At 40.4% G+C, this 17,546-nt stretch overlaps 1 protein-coding gene across 1 annotated transcript in view; it reads right to left on the bottom strand.

The window, feature by feature from the left end:
* Window positions 1-17,546, bottom strand: part of ADGRV1 (adhesion G protein-coupled receptor V1) — a 391,810-nt gene that overhangs the window by 348,907 nt on the left and 25,357 nt on the right. Inside the window, exons 10-14 of the mRNA XM_075932856.1 lie at window positions 16,885-17,061; window positions 12,636-12,859; window positions 3,635-3,761; window positions 3,366-3,551; window positions 1,886-2,066 (exon numbers count right to left, since the gene is read on the bottom strand). Coding sequence (XP_075788971.1) covers window positions 1,886-2,066; window positions 3,366-3,551; window positions 3,635-3,761; window positions 12,636-12,859; window positions 16,885-17,061 — 895 coding nt within the window. The remainder of the gene's footprint in view (window positions 1-1,885; window positions 2,067-3,365; window positions 3,552-3,634; window positions 3,762-12,635; window positions 12,860-16,884; window positions 17,062-17,546) is intronic.

Raw genomic sequence — 17,546 nt, forward strand, 5'->3', positions numbered from 1 at the left:
AATCAAAATTAATCAACCTGGGATTCAGTTTTCCTAAAACAGAGCCCCAGCTGCTCTGTCCCAGATGTCCCGATTCAGCCGCTGCTGAAACTGACCAGGGCTGACTCCAGGAAGCCCGGGGCAGAGCAGCTCTGCCTCTGGCTTTCTGGAGTCAGCCTCTGATAAGTTTCAGCAGCAGCTGACTTGGGGACGAGCAGCTGGGGTGCTGCTGGGTTGGTCCCCGCAGCGTCGAAGTTTGGCGCTACCAGACCAACCCAGCAGCGCCCCAGCTGCTCTGTCCCAGACGTCCCGATTCAGCCGCTGCTGAAACTGACCAGGGCTGACTCCAGGAAGCCCGGGGCAGAGCAGCTCTGCCTCTGGCTTTCTGGAGTCAGCCTCTGATAAGTTTCAGCAGCAGCTGACTTGGGGACACCTGGGGCAGAGCAGCTGGGGTGCTGCTGCGTTGGTCCAGTAGCGCCGCTCCTCCTCGGTGCTGTAGGACAAACCCAGCAGCCTTTCAGCTGCTCTGCCCCAGGCGTCCTGATTCAGCCGCTGCTGAAACTGACCAGGGCTGACTCCAGAAAGCCCGGGGCAGAGCAGCTCTGCCTCTGGCTTTCTGGAGTCAGCCTCTGATAAGTTTCAGCAGCAGCTGACTTGGGGACGAGCAGCTGGGGTGCTGCTGGGTTGGTCCAGTAGCGCCGCTCCTCGGTGCTGTAGGACAAACCCAGCAGCCTTCCAGCTGCTCTGCCCTAGGCGTCCTGATTCAGCCGCTGCTGAAACTGACCAGGGCTGACTCCAGAAAGCCCGGGGCAGAGCAGCTCTGCCTCTGGCTTTCTGGAGTCAGCCGCTGATCAGTATCAGCAGCGGCTGACTTGGGGACACCTGGGGTTGGGACCAACCCGTCAGCACCACAGCTGCTCTGCCCCAGGCGTCCCCAAGAGCAGCTGGGGTGCTGACGGGTTGGTCTCGCTGCGCCAAGGGCCGGCGCTACCGGACCAACCCAGCAGCACCCCAGCTGCTCTGTTGCAGGCGCCCCCGATTCAGCCACTGCTGAAACTGACCAGCAGCGGCTGAATCGGGGACTCCTGGGGCAGAGCCGGACTATTAGAAGGGAGGGCTATGAGGGGGTCTGGGGTAGCATCCCCCCACCCCACCCCAGACCCCTCATAGCCCCCCCTTCTGATAGTCCGGCATATCTGATAATCCAGCACCCCCTGGGTCCTAAAGGTGCCGGATTATCGGAAGTTTACTGTACCGATAATCTCCTGTGAAATGCTAAGCACCCTAAATTCTTGTCACATCATTGGAACATAAGGGCAGATCAGAGCCTTGTAGGAAGCACTTCCTATCGACTTATAGAACTGAGCCCTAAATACACAGACAAGTATCTGTGCAACAGAGCTTAACCTGTTTCTGGGAGCTTAGCTAGATCCCAGCATTTATGATTAAAAGACCCTTTAAAACTAACAGGACTATCCAGATGCTTAAAGTTAAGCTTGGGAGTAAGTGTTTGCAGGATCAGGCATCTGCACAATGAAAGAATAAAAGAAAATTATATTCCAGATTTTGAATCCCTTTCCACTAGGCTTACCAAAGGAGGTTAAATTACGCAAATATGTCTTAGTCTGACTCCCAAAAGAGTTCTATGTTTAAAAGTACAAAAATGGAAAATGTAGCTTTAAGCAGATGCAAAGCAAAAGAATAAGAGATCGAGAGAATATGTCTCTCAGTGAAAAGATCAAAAGAAGGCAAAAATCCACATTTCATACAAGCAGGTGTATGAAACAGAAGCCTCCTTCAGCACAGCAGTAAGTGATCTCATTGCTTAGGAAAGCAATCACTGTTCCTATAACCTCATAGTGTTAGTATGATTAAACCACAATAGCTTGAACAAAAAGGGAATTACCAGCATAGACTTCTTCTCCTTTACTTTCATTTATTGTTACTCTTAGCCCATCAGGGAGGAACTGAATCACTCCATGTGGATCATCATTCTTCAGAATGGTTATATTGACCATTGTGGCATTTCCCAACTTGCTTGGCAGTTCACTGTGGCTACTAAGTACCACAGAATAGAGTTCATCCAGCTAGAATAGGGAAACTCAGTATGAAGAATAATACAGGTGCACAGCATAAAAAGAATGGACTACAGTCCACAGATACAAACCTGACCAGAAGAGTGACAATTTCAAAAAGCAAATCAAAGTGGATGTGTTTCCTGTGCTAATTTCTGCATAACAAGAAGCACCCTGTTTCAATCCCTGGAAGCAGGGAATGTCATCAGGTTATATGACATAATAAGGTAATTTAACACATTACATGAGCACTACATCTCAGAGTACAAAAGGATGAAATGATTGTAGGGCAAGTTCATAATTACAGTAAAATCTTCATTCAGTACTAGGTGTAAAAGAACAAAATCCTTCATTTGTAAAACTGATCAAACATTCATTCATTTGTGTCCACAGAACTGTACTCAAGGTTCATACAGGTACTAATCAGCTGACAGGTGTTTGTCTTGTTGCCACCAAACTAGTTAGCAAGGCAGCTGGTTTCATTTTTATTCCTTTAAAATGAGAGGAAGCTATTGCCCAACAACCTCTCATGATCCCAAAAAGAGGTGAGAGCACCTACTCCTGACACAATGTACCGGAGATTGAGTGGTGTTGCAGGCAATCTGGACACCTTCCCCAGCAGATTTTAGATAAAGTTCCATGGTCTTTTGGAGAAAGGAAGTTGCAATTGTAACCCTACTTTCTATGGGGAGGAGGTGATACTTGGATTCAGGGATCTAAATGTCATTTCCAATATTAGTACCAAAACCTGATCATAATCCAAACCCAAATATAAAACTAATTTGCTAATTCCCTACTCACTACTTCAGATTAGGGGGAAAAGTTGCTCTTTTTTCAAATGAGTCAAAGAGAAATAGGAAAACACAAAGAAAACACATCATCATCACCATCATATACATGTGCATGGCACCTTTCATCCAAAGCTCTATAAATACTATATTCAAACAGCATCTCTGAAATGCAGCTACTTCCAGTGTGAAAGGACTCAATCAAATGGACAACCGAACTTCAGAATGCTGCATAATAATGAACAAAGAGGAAACTTTGATCAAAGACATGAGGACAAATCCTACCTTTTAAACAAAAAGTGTCATACCAGTGCAAAGTGCACATGATTCCAATTAGTATAATCTCTTTCAAAACAACTTCATATGTATGTGATAATTATATAGCCCAGACAATCACTCTATTTGTGTCCCTTGATAAGGAAAAGACTGAAAAGAACCAACAGAAAACCCCATCTGAAATGTTACTAATTGTTACAACTATAGAATATGTGAACACAACTGAAGTGTACAAAAATTCTTTTACCTCTGGAATCCCATCCATCCTTGTTAGTAGAGTAATGACAATCTCCCTTTCACCGGGCTTAAATTCCAGAATTCCTGTGTTTCCATAGAACTCATTACTGTCTCTAGGCTCTACAACATAGCGCAGAAATTGTTTCACAAGGGTCCCCTTGAAGCGGACAATCTGTAGTTCAACAGACTCCCCTTCCTTTAAAAGGACAACAGAAGTTCAGGAAGTTTCCCAGTACTCAAATACACGCTTAAGGTCAAGTGTCTACCATGGAAACTTACTTTTATACTATAGGGTCCTCTGGAAGAGGAAGAAAATTCAAATATACCCCCGGGATCATCATTTTCCAAAATGATCAGTTCACAGCTCGTAAACCCAGATTTAAGAATCTCATTTTCCACACTGACCCTGAAAAAGGAAGATAAAGAGCTATTTTCAAGTGACAGTATTGTTTGGAAAACAAACACAATTCTATGTAATCGATATGCACATATCAGAGCCATGGTAAACTCTGATAGAAATGTAGCCGTGTTAGTCTGGTGTAGCTGAAGCAAAATACAGGACTATGTAGCACTTTAAAGACTAACAAGATGGTTCATTAGATGATATGGTAAACTCTGGCAGATTTGTGTTGTGTCTCCCAACCATGAAAGATTAACTACAATGGTGACATTGATTAAACAAAGTAATCACAACAATTATTATGTGAAGGTTTTCACATATTTGTCTTTTTTATTATTCTAAAATACCTTCACTTTCTGTTGAACATATCATGATGGTTGTTCTGAATTTAACAAGGTCACGTGTGTCCAGAACTCTCCGAGAAAGAAGTGAAAATACATTTATATGGACGAATTATTAAAGGTCAGATTTAGTGCTATGTTGTACTTTATTCCATGAGATCACCACACTTGCTTAAGTAGTCACACATATGGGACCCTACCTTGCTTTCGCTGAAATTAATACAAGTTTTGCTATTAACTTCAATGGGAGCAGGACTGGATTCTTGATATTGGTTTGATTCGCCATTTTGGCTTAACAATGTTTGGTGCGGGATATGTAGTGACATCAGGGAGCTAGTCTTGGACCCAGTAAGAGTTTGTGATTCTTCCTAGCAGCTATAACTTTTGCCATTGCTGCAAGATCCTTTTATGGCCCTTATACCATAGGCAGCACAGGCACAGGTAGCATTGCTTTGTCATGCCCACTCTCCAGTCTGCCATTTCTGACACACCTCCTATTCCAAGATGGGTAGTGACTGATGCTGGATTGGCACAGACGTGCTTGTTCCAGCAAGATGTTCCCTGTTCAGTGCTGACAATTTGTGACCAGTGACTGGGCCCTTTAAACTTACTAGTGGCACAAACAGTCCAGATATGAATACCAAATCCAGTCCTACATAATTAAGTAAAAACACTTAAGTTTCTGGTTATATAATATTTTAATACAAATTAATGGAAAAGTTGATCCATGAAGTGCAAACAGAAGGAAGAATGATGTTTGTCATGTGATTGTGACCTCTTCTGTAACAAACATTACCTGTCCTCTAATAAATCAGTTATCCTGACTCCATTGAACTTTCTTGTATTTCCACCCTCTCCTTGCCTCCCCACCCCCTGCAACTCTACATCAGACTCTTTACAGGTGACACTAAGCTTGATGACATAAAAGATATCAGAGAAGATGGCAATGAAGGATGCACTGAAAAGTCCTCTTGAATTTGGATAATATATAGGTCCATAGTTTTCATATATTTGGATCCTTTCCAATATTTTGTTTCTAATGAAAATTAGGATCTATGTACAGTACATAATTTCTGCATCTGTTTTAACTCCTATCCATGCTCAGTCTGTATGTCACATTAAAATAAGAAAATTAACCTTCACTTATGATCAAAATTTATCAAATGTTTGGAATTAACTGAACCACAAATTCACAAAGGCAATTCACTAAAGAATAGGGATGTGAATGACTAGTCAACTATCCCATAAGCAAATACTTATTGGATAGTCAAGTCGATTTGTTGCTTCTCTCCCCTCCCCCTTTGCAGCCTCTTATCAGAAAGAGGTAGCAAGGGGTGGAGAAGTGGAGTGGGTACTTCAAAGTGGCAGTGCCACGTGAAGCCTGGTGCCAGATCCTGGGCTCTATGCACCACTGCTGCTTTAAAACACCGCATGCAGCCCGGGGCCAGCTGGGGTGTCCCCAGGCAGCACACGGCATTTCAAAGCGGCAGTTCCACGTGGAGCCCAGGATCAGCTGGGGACTCCCCTGCTGGCCCCAGGCTCCATATGACAATGTCATTTTGAAACGCTACGTGGAGCCTAACACTGGGTTCCCCACAGAGTTTCAAAGTGGTGGTGCCGCATGGAGCCCAGAGTCAGTGGGGGAGTCCTCAGATGACCCCAGGCTCCACATGGTACTGTTGCTTTGAAATGCCATTGGGAGCACAGGGCCAGTGTGGGACTGGCCCACTGGCCCCATGCTCCACACAGCGCTTTTGCCTTTGAAGGGTAGCATCAGCCCTAGCATCAGACTATTGCTCTATTGCTACACTTCAAAGGCAGAGGTGCCCTATCAACTAATCAAATAGTCGATGCAAATTGCATCGACTACTCGATTAGTCAATTACTTGAAATTTAACATCCCTGCTAGAGAATAATGCTCCTGATTCTTGATTATTACCTATCATAGCCCATCCTAAAGTAAGGATACAGGACAGGATACAAGATAAAAACTGGTATTAGGTATTAATAGTTGTGATTTTTTTTGTCTTCGTTAACTATGAAAATTATTGATGTGTCAGTAAACAAAGTTGTACTACAAATATACACAGTTTATTAAAAAGAAAATAACTGTCCATAAGTTATTTTATGATATTTAAAGAACACTTGTTTGAGCAAGCTGTACTCAGTTCAGTGATTTAACTGAGTCAAGTTGAACTTGTGATTTTAAACAACTAATCTACTGTTTCATCAAATGTTCAAACATCAAACACTGAGCCATGCATTCACAATATCTACTATTCACAGACCCTAAATAAAGAAGCATTTTCAAGCTGGCACCCCATGTCACCAAACAAAACTGCAAAAGCAGCATGCATTGCCTGAGGAGATGCAGAAGGTATGCTTCTTCAGAGGGAAAGAAATGATAAAGAGGACAGAGTCTTGTCCAACCCAACCACTTTCAAAACAAAGTGTTGATTCACTGAAGACAAAGACAGAGCTCGCTGAACTTACCCAAAGTACACGACAAACCTTTCTGTCTCTACCCTGTCAACACAGAGAGGAAGAAAGGGGGAGAGGAATAAAAGTGCCATTTGCCAGAATTTCAATAATACCAATCTTAGAAGAGAAGAAAAAAAAACTAACCCTTTTTTTCCCTTTTCCAATAGCTAATAATGTTCACTTTATGGGAACACTACTTGCTTGGCACTTCCCTGTTGACAAATGCCAGCCAGGGGTTCAGCAGTTCCCACTTAGGAGAGATGACCCCATGACCAATCAGCATGTCAAGACCCATTCAAGACATTCCTTACCAAGCCCTCCTCCAAGAGCTAGATGGCTGCCAAGCACTATACATGCTCACAAACCGCAGCAGCTGAGTAAATTTTATTCAACTCTGTTTGTAATTACTTAGTGTCTTTAATAGACAAAAAAAACTCTTTAATCTCAGGTCTACTTGCCAGTAGGATCTGGTTTTTCATCAATCTGCCAAAATGACTATATTGGCAGATAAACATAGGGAAAGTCTGAATGAGAACATCTATAAGCCCTGCTCAACAGGGTCTCATTTATGACAATTTTTGATTAACCAAAGTACAATATATAAAAGAAAAGTATTTTCTAATCTCTTAAGTCCTTCAACTTTAATCACACATTTGTAACAAAACTGTAGTGATTAGCCCAGAACAAATAGAACTGAGGTTGAATATGTCTCTGCTTTACAATTTTTAACAGTGTATTTTTACTATGTGTTAACATCCCCATCTGATTATATATGATCATAAATCACAATGATACAGACTACAGTTAGGCTTAGGGAGTGAAATCCTGACTCTACTGAAGTCAATGGCAAGTTTTGCTATTAACTTCAGTGAGGCCAGGATTTGCCCCTTCTTTCACAAAACACAAAAGTGTTCCAGACCAAAGTATTAGCATAATGAAAATACTAGGAAGAACATTACAAGTTTGCTAAGCCCAAAAAGTTGATTAATGTATATAAGCATAGAACACAAGTGAGATATCCTGACCACCAGGTGAGTTTTTAATATTATGTATGTCCAAGCTTTTTTCTGATTTAAGTTATAATAATTTCTTAATGAGCGAATAGTCATGCTGGAAACAATATCCCTTTCATGATAGGTTTTTGAACACATCTCTGTATAAAAATACCAGCTTTCTTGGAAGAGAAGTAAGCATAGTGAAGCCAAACCACTGAGTAAGGAGAAAATATTAGCGTGTATGCTGGTGTTTCTTTGGACCTCAGTGCAGTGGGCTTCTCACAACATATAAACTGCAACTGAGCACTGGAATTAAGGAGCTTCATCAGCATAAGAAGCCTTCAATAGTCCCTCTGCAATTAGCTGAATTTCCACCACTGATTCATCTCTGCTATACTGAAAACCTGAAAACCATCAGACACTTCAGACTGAAAGCTCACAAACTTATATTCTGTAACTGCAATGTTTTAACCTGTTCTTTATAATGCAGACTGTAAACTTTTCTAACTATACTTCCAGCCAAATTTGCAACAAGTGTAAATTGAGATAGCTCCTCCTAAGTCAATGAAACTGTGTTGATTTACACCAGCTGAAGATCTGGGCCAATAATGCCCACAAGATTGTTCTAGTTTCCAAATTACATCAGATATGATTTCAAAAAAATGCACGAGCATTTGTTTCTAAATAGATACCATACGAACTTTGTGACTTTTATTTTCCATTTGTACTTGGTGGTAAAATAAGGGTCTTTTCTTCTTCATGCAGCTCCCAAAGCAGTGATCTGGTATTATTTATGTTTTGCCTTAGATTCTTGCTGAATTATGGCCTGGCACTCAACAAGAGGTTATGTGCAAAAGAAACCCCCCCACTCCCCCCAACTCAGAATCTTCACCAGGTGCAGTATATGGTTGCCTCCCCATCAATTTGTTCATTTCTTAACGTACATAATATAATAGACCTTCATAATTTGTACTGAACTCCAATTTATTTCTGGATGTAATTTGCTATGTTAGTTTTAATCTGTGAAGTTATTTGTTTCATGCTTTACGCATGGCTTCCTACAGTAATGTCTATTCCTACATTATACTGTACTGTGATAGTTACAATCAGCTGAAATGTGTAAGCCAGCAGTGCCACAATTTAAACACAGCCTGGGGAAAAGTTCTCACAGAGAAGGATCCCCAACACTGAAGTCTCTCAGGGTGTGTGAAGACTACAGGGTTTTTTCGAAATAGTGGCCTTTTTTCGAAATAACTTCCCCTGTGTCTAGACTGCTGCCGCGTTCCTCCAAAAGTAAATCGAAAGAACACGACAGTTTTTTTGACTGCGGAATACCTAATTTTACGAGGAATAATGCTTTTTTTTCTAAAGTGCTCTTTCAAAAAAAGGCGCTATGTAATGCAAACTGTGCTTTTTCAAAAGAAAGCATCCAGACTGCCTGGGTGCTCTCTTTTGAAAAAGCAGCTTGCTTTTTTGAAAGTACTGGTTGTAGTCTAGACGCTCTTTTTCAAAAGAGGCTTTTTCTAAAGTATCTTTCGAAAAAGCCTCTTTCGAAAAAGGCATGTAATCCAGATGTACCCTCAGAGCCCAGATTTGTTTAACTCTGGTAACACTAACAGGCCTATCCATTAACTGAAGCGTCTTCTGAAGGCAAGGAGGGGTAGTTTTTAATAAAAAATAGTGGAGCAAGGAAAGGGAAAATGTATTTGCAATGGCTTGAGAGTTTCTTTTGCAAATATGGATGTAGTTAAATCTTTTATGTTTGCTAAAAATGTAACCTGCATTAGATTTAGAAACATTAACTACATTTAAATAAATGCATACAATCATCAGTAGAACTCATTTTATAATGGCATATTTTATCCTTGGTATGTAAGTGTGTATGTGTAAGAGAGAGAGGGAATGTGGAAGAGGTCCAGTACAAATGCTTCTCCAGCACACAGTCTCTCTGAGCTGATTCTAATTTGCGACTGTTGATTGGTCAGCCAAATTTCACTACAGGCTTGAGGGAGATTAACTCATTGCTGGATAGACTGTATAAGTTCACAAAAAAGATTTGAATTTTGTCTCTTGCTTGGTTCTCAGTTCACACCATCTCTGTGCTTCTTCACCTTTGACCCAACAACAGTGGGAGAAAGTTGCTTACTGCTGGCACACACTTTACGCTCATCACTGTCCAAATCAGAAATGCCTGAAATGCACATCTGGTGCAGAAAAGTTTTGAAGTTTGTTAAACCACAAAGTGTCCTATTCTGCTCCACATCATGGCCATAATTTTCAAGTCACAGTGGAGGAAGGGGGAGGGGAATTGATCAGAGTGATTGGGGTGTAAGAAGTAGACTTCTAGCATGTAACAATTGCTGAAAGAATTGGGGATATCCACCTTGTATGTTCTCTTCCTTTTGTCTATCTTATCTGTTTAACTATAATCTTGCACATGACTTGCTAGAGCTTATGCATTTTCTTATTTTCCTTAGTAGGATTTTACTTCCACTTTTTAAGGAGATGTCTCCTCCCCAACTGCCTCTTTCACTCTGAATAGTTTTGGTGGCATTTTTACTTTTTTTCCTTTTTTTTTAGTGTGTGGTCTATATGTAGTTTGGGTCCCATTATGGTGTTTTAGAAAGTTTCCATGCAGCTTTCGGGCATTTCATTTATGGCTGTTCCTTTTAATTTCTATTTAACTAACTTCCTAAGTTTTGTGTAGTTTCCCTTTTTGAAGTTAAATGCTACTTTGAAGAATGTCTTTGGTATTTTCACCCATACAATGATGCTAAATTTCATTATAATATGGTCGCTGTTACACAGCAGTTCAGTTACACTGGCCTTTTGAGCCACGTAAGACAAAACCAGCTCCACACAGAGCCACCCACATAAAGAAAAACAGAGAACTGAGGGAGATAGTTGTCTCTATTCATCTCTTGAGTGAGTCCATGTCTTTTATGCAATTAGTAACTGGTGGAGAATACAAGGAGCTCTTACAGGTTTCTTCAAAGCAGACCTAGCAATGGATTTTTTTGTGATGAAGTAGCACATGATCAATGGCCTTCCTGAACACTGACCTTGTATAGCTCAGTAGGAACTTGAGATTCTCTTGATTCTCTTCACCTGTTGTATGCTTGTGTGAAATGACTACATCACTATGGGTGACTAGCGTTCAGCTCTTTGGAAGCTGCAAGTATTTTTTTCAAATAAGATACCAAATGGAGAATACAAATACTGGGTGCTAGCTGTGGCTGTCCTTGATGAAGATCTGGGACAGATGCCCAGTGCACAGCAAGTACGCTCATCTGTTTTGCTGGAAAGAGGGGCACAGCTGGACAGGATATATATTAAGGGCTCTTATTAGGCTGTTTGGGAGCAGGGCAGGAAGTATAAGCCATGTTCTGAGAACAGCAATGGGGAAGCAACTACACTCTTCTTCCTCTAGTCTGTTCTTAGCAATCTTAGGGTGCATCTACACAGCAGGGCTTAACTTGAAAAAAGCTACACAAATTGATCTACATCAGGGGTGTCCAAACTTTTTTCAAAGAGGGCCGGATTTGATGAAGTGAACATGCGTGAGGGCCGGCCATTTTGCCTGACATTCTTTGAACCATTAAAATTAAATGCAAATTAACTATTTTATGCAAAGTTTATTGCAAACGGCATACTTTTCATTTCATCACATGGATGACAAATCTAAACAGGTGTTAAACCACTCTGCCTTTCATATCTGAAGGCCAGATGAAAAAAAATCCAGGAAGCTGAAATATATGTCAGGAACATTGTAAAGTACATTACATATTATTGGTAATAAAGGTTGTCTGTCAACTTTTAAGTTAAAAAAATATGAACAGGAACATAACACCAAGTATACATGTTGTGTCCAAATATATTTATAACTGATTTAGACCAACTGACATTAACTGAGATTTTACAATGTATTCATCTCAATACATATGGATTCGTTGGGGGCCATAAAAGATAGATATTGCCAAATTACCTGTGGGGCCGTATTAAACCGGAACACGGGCCGCAATTGGCCCGCGGGCCGGACTTTGGACATGCCTGATCTACATCAATTGCATAGCTTATTTCGAAATTGGGAGCATCTACACAGCACTTATTTCAAAACAAAGCACTCTTCCTCCAACTTCCCTTTCAATGAGAGTTACAAGAGTGGGAGTAAGAAGTCCTCCAGCTTGACAGTATTTCAACATTATTTTGAAATAACTGCCTGCTACGTAGACACAGACTAAGTTATTTCAAAATAACACTTGTTATTTCAAAATAATGTTGCTGTTTAGATGTACCCTTAGTAATGTTTACATCAATGTGGCAGCAAGATGCATTACGCTGAGGAAGTTCAAAAGCATGGATAACTGTTTATCACTGAAAAGAGATTATAAACTCTGAAGCAGGGGATTGTAAGAAAGGGACTTTAGACTACTGCTGTCATGGAGTGATGGAGCATGTTTAAATTCCCAAGAATAAGAAATATCATGGAAGAGAGTGACCATATATTTTTCAAACATAACTCCCATTAAAAAAAATTGCACTGTCTGGATTGTGACAATTACTATATGATTTACAATATCCATTAGAATTCTAACTTCTGTTTTGTGTAATCTCAAAGCATGTAGAACTTCCAATGGAAATCAACAATGAGAGCAAGAACCAAGTTTCAAGGACTGTGAAGCTGTTCATGCTATGTGTCAATAGCACTTCTGGATACCTTGGCATTCACAGAAGTGGATTTGTACTTGCCTATTTTCATACAAATATAATGGAGAGATCAGAGTTGATATATGTACCTAATAGTCTAACCAGTTCTTAAAAACCACATTTCTGCTATAGCAAATATAAAATCAAATAATTAGATAGGAAGGAGACTACATATTCGCACATTACCCTCCAGGACAAATGGAAACCATCCACAACACTAATATAGGATATGATGCTCCATCGGGTTTCTACCAATACACTCCATGAACTATGTGATAGTTATTAATTCAATACTGTTAATTACTTATGAAAAGAAAGATATTTCATTTGCTTTTTATAGCATTAGGATACAATACCTGTCCAAGGTTAATGCTACAGTTTCATTCATTTCAGGGATATCATCAGCTTTGACAGTAATATTGATTGTAGTGTCACTTTGTCCAGATAAAAACATAACAGAGCCCTTAAAAGGACTTAAATCATCATGTGTTACTTCTTTTGGATTGAGACCAGAAGGTTTCAAACTCCAAAACACAGTGGCTTGTCCATCAGTCCCATCTCGGTGCAAAGCAATGGAAACCTGAAAAAGTAACATAGTTACCTGTGACTCTGAAACCAAAAGATGTAATTTTTTTTTTAATCAGCTACTCCTTAATAAACTACTACACAATGTGTATGTTGATATGGACGATCTTATTTTTCTTCTATCTACATCAGTGAATTCTAGAATTAACACCACTGAAGTCAAAGGAACTTCAAAAACGAGTGGTCCTGTAGCACCTGAAAGACTAACCAAAAAAGATATGTAGTATCATGAGCTTTCTTGGGCACAACCCACTTCTTCAAATGAGAAGTAGATTGTGCCCACGAAAGCTCATGACACTACATATCTTTTTTGGTTAGTTTCTAAGGCGCTACAGGACCACTGATTGGATTTTAAGTTTTTAAGTTACAGACTAACAACGCTATCCCTCTACGACTTTTGAAGTCAAAGGGGTTATACTAATGAAAAACTGTGAAAGTATGTATTTCACATATTCATTTGACTTATGTATACAATCATGTATGGTTAGAGTAATAAGGAGGTAAAACAAGCTATTTACAACTTAATTTAATGATAATTTAGTAAGGCACCATTAGTATTATAAATTGTATGACTGAATTGCCAGTACTCATCCCTTCAAGAAAAGAAATTGATTTTAAAGATCATTACCACGTATTTACTTCATTATTTTAGCACCATCTCATCAACGAATATGATTAAACTAATTAGCAGAGTTTTAATTAGATTAGAAAAAAACCTGCTAACAAAGCTATCCAAATTCAGAATCACGGAAAGACTGACATTAAGATAATCATGACAGAAAATGGAAGCATGGGAAAAAAACATAATGTTCCCTGATATTAGAACATACATATGAATCTTAGTGCACTTGAAAAATGCTTTTGGGGGGTGGCTACAAACGTAAAAAATATAATGTCCCTAGGTGGCAAAATGACATGCTTCATTTATCAATGAGTCAACTGTACAACCAGCACAATAATTTCCATTAAGTTAATAGACCTCACTCTCTCATTTGTGAACATTTTAAAAATCCCAGAAATGTGCACTTAACTGGCTCAAACAGAGCAAAGTAATGATATAATCTTGTGACAAAATGGTGAGCAGTGATAGAACATACTCCACTTTTCCCCTCAATTTCCTCTTTGTCATTCTCAGAAACCGGTAACATGTTTGCAGCATTCCCAAGATGATACTAGGAACTAGGAAGCCTAGTTCGAACTACCTAGTTCGTGCCCCGTGTAGCTGCGCTGCACGGGGTTCGAACCAGCGGGGTTTTAAAAATGGCGGCTCCCCGTTTATGCAAATGAAGCCCGGGAAATTCAAATCCCGGGCTTCATTTGCAAGTGCGGTATGCCTACATTACCCTCCTAGTTCGAACTAGGAGGGTAGTGTAGACATACCCAAGGATATGAGGATGACAAGATGCTTAGAAGGAAAATTAAAGGCAGAGTTCAGGAGCATACTGACTTTTGAGGGCTTGATATCTCAGTCTTCACACTGAATCAATGCTAATATTTTACATGGAAGACTACAGTTAATTTTCTTTGCAAACAAACTGAACTTACTAGCAGGCAGGAGCATAATTTATTTCTAAACTTTTAGTTTTTCTATTCCATACTTTTGTAAATATTTTTCCTTGTATTCCCAATATTTTAAATGAAACAGAGATGGAAATTAACCAAACTCTTTAACTTGAACACACTCAAACTTTTGGGAAATTTATATTCTGATCCCCTGCTCAGACTCATCCCTATATATTATAAATGTTGCCTTAAGAAAAGGTTAGTCCATTTAGACGGCTGAGTCACACAAAACACAAAAGAGGCAAATTTGATCTCTCTCTCTCCAATTCTGAGTTCCTGTGTGTGGATCTGTCAAGGTTCTTCCCCACTCTGGCACTTCTCATGCAGAAGATGGGGGCCTGCAAAGAGCTCAAAAGAAAAAAAAATCCTTTGTCTCTACAGGCATTGGTTACCAAAAACTTCGCCCTAGAATCACAATCCACAGATTTTGGGGAAATTGTTGCCACCATCAAGTGATTTTTTTTATCTCCAAAACTGGGGGTGAACACTTGAACCCACTCCCAAGGGTACCTCAAGCTCTTTTGCCTCAAAAAAGCTTGAAAAAAGAAAAGAGAAAACCAAGCTGCAGTCTCTGGTAGCTGACCCCTCAGTTGGAGGTATGCAGGTACACACAGACAGACATTCCAAGACACAAGAATCAAATCATCACCTTAAAAAAGTGATTTTTATTACAAAACAAAGATAAAATTGATAAAGCATACTTGGTTGCTAGATGTTACAGAGCAACTAAGGAAAACAAAACACAGAGAAAGGTCTCTGGGAACAATGTGAGATGGTAAATGGGGAGTGGAGGCATAGATTGACACACAGCAGTTCAAACCAAACCACAAAATAAAGGAAAATACCCTGATCGCAACTAGATACACACTAAGGATGTTAAATATCGAGGAATTTACTAGTCGAGTATTTGATGGAATTTCCATTGACTACTCAATAGTCACGTCTGTATTCCTCCTTTGTAATGTGCAAGAGCATACATTTCAAAGGAGGAAGGCGGAACTCTGTGTGCAGCCCAGGACCAGTGGAAAGTGCTTTGATATGTTTCTAAACAGAAACACCTGCATGGAGCCTGTGGTCAGAAAGGGACTTGAAGTCCCCTGCTGACCCTGGGCTCCATGTTGCGCTGCCACTTTGAAATGCCATGCAGAGCCCGGGGGCAGCTGGGGAATCCCCAGCTGATCCTGCGTTCCAGTGTGGCATTTCAAACTGCGCAGAGCCCAGAGTCAGCTGGGGCACTCCCCAGCTGACCCTGGGGTTCTGGGGAAATGCCGCGCAGAGCCCAGAATCAGCTGGGGAGTCCCCCAGCTGACTATGGGCTCTGCCCAGTTTGAAATGCTGCACTGGAACCCAGGATCAGCTGTGGAGTCCCCAGCTGACCCTGGGCTCCACACGGCTGCCACTTTGAAATGCCACCTCAGAGTTTCAAAACAGCGCCGCCCCTTTGAAATGCTGCAGTGGTGTTTCAAAGGTGCAGCGCTGCACAGAGCCCGAGCTCAGCCGTGGCAGCATTTCAAAGGGGTCAGCACCGCATTGAGCTGATCCTGGGACTGATCTCGGGATCAGCTTTGCAGCGTTGCCCCTTTGAAATACTGCCTCAGCATTTCAAAGCAGCACACCGCACAGAGCTCAGTACAGACTCCGTGTGGCGCTGCCGCTTTGAAGTAACCCCTCTTCCCTTACCCCTTTGCTGGATCTATCTGAGAGAGGCAGCAAGGGGAGGGAGTTGACTCAATTATCCGATAAGCATTTGCTTTTTTAGTCCTTAACATCCTTAATCCACACTTCCTTTATTTACTTCCAATCTTTTCTTTATTCAGTCCACTTCCATGCCATGAATTCCTTGGAGGCATGGTAGTCCTGCCTGGGTTTAAATCATTTTGGGTCTCTCAACTCCTGGTTTTTCTCTTCCACACAAATAAAGCAGACAAAAATAATCTATATCCAATTCAAATTTCAACACTCTATCTCAATTGGTTCTTCCATCCCCGTGGCCAAAACCTTTCTTAGCTACCTGAGTTTAACCCCTTAGTCACCAGGTGCTAGGCAGCACTCCTGTCTATTACAGGATCTAACTAACTTTTCCTCTTCGTGTCCAGGACCCACAAACATAGATCTGAATCAGAGAAAAGGGAACAAAATATCCCTCAATATATTTTGTTTAAAATGACTATGAAAGATTAACCCTTTGCAAATGTGTTTATAGATATCACAAGCCAGATTCTTCTCTGTTATAATGCCATTGAAGTCTTAAACAATGTTGTGTTTTGTGAAAAAAAACCTGTTCTTTTCCTAACTTACCTTTATTTCTAACATGGGAAATGTTTTAGATTACATGTGACTTATAGAAAAGGTTTCTCTCCCATTAACTTTCAAAAGTTTACAGTGAGTAAAATAGATTAAACTTCCTTAAAGGAAATTTGCAATAAAAAAGGACAGTATGAAAAAAGACTAACTTACTATTGTAGCAGTGGAATCCTCTGGCTCATGAAGAATAATGGGAAGATTACTAGTAAAACCAATTTCTCCATTTGCAATGTCAGAAGTAATCCTCACAGAAATATTTCGAATCTCACCTAGTCTAGGACTTACAGATGGGATTGGAGGAATGATATTCACCAGCTCAACTCTTTGCAGCTACAAAACAAAAATTAAAAAAATGAAATTCTTGAATATCAAATGGACACAACTCTGTTTTTTTCTAAGTCAGAAATATGTGGCAATATATTATTTTGCATCTTTAGCTATAGCCTTGCGATTTTTCTCTTATTCTTTCATTTGGGTTTTATGCTACATATGAACTGTAAATCTCCTTCCAGAGGTACAAAGCTGAAAATACAACTCTTGAAGAGGAGAAGGATAAGCTTCAATCAGATGCTCTCTAATCTGGCCGTGTATGTGATGAATATACTGGTATAAATTTATTGGAGGAATCACAAAGCATTCAAGTGGAGAGGGGTGGGAACCAAGACTACTGAGATAGATAAAGCCCCCATGCCTGGCCGAGGGCCCCAACTTCCAAAGGATTCTCCATTGAAAAGGGGAGATTCTGTAAAAGCCATCACAAGGGCTCCTTTCCCACCATATTTCCAGAATATTGACATATGAGATGTGATATGAGG

The sequence above is a fragment of the Pelodiscus sinensis genome, chromosome 6 (assembly GCF_049634645.1).
Source record: "Pelodiscus sinensis isolate JC-2024 chromosome 6, ASM4963464v1, whole genome shotgun sequence".
NCBI classification, from domain to species: domain Eukaryota; kingdom Metazoa; phylum Chordata; order Testudines; family Trionychidae; genus Pelodiscus; species Pelodiscus sinensis.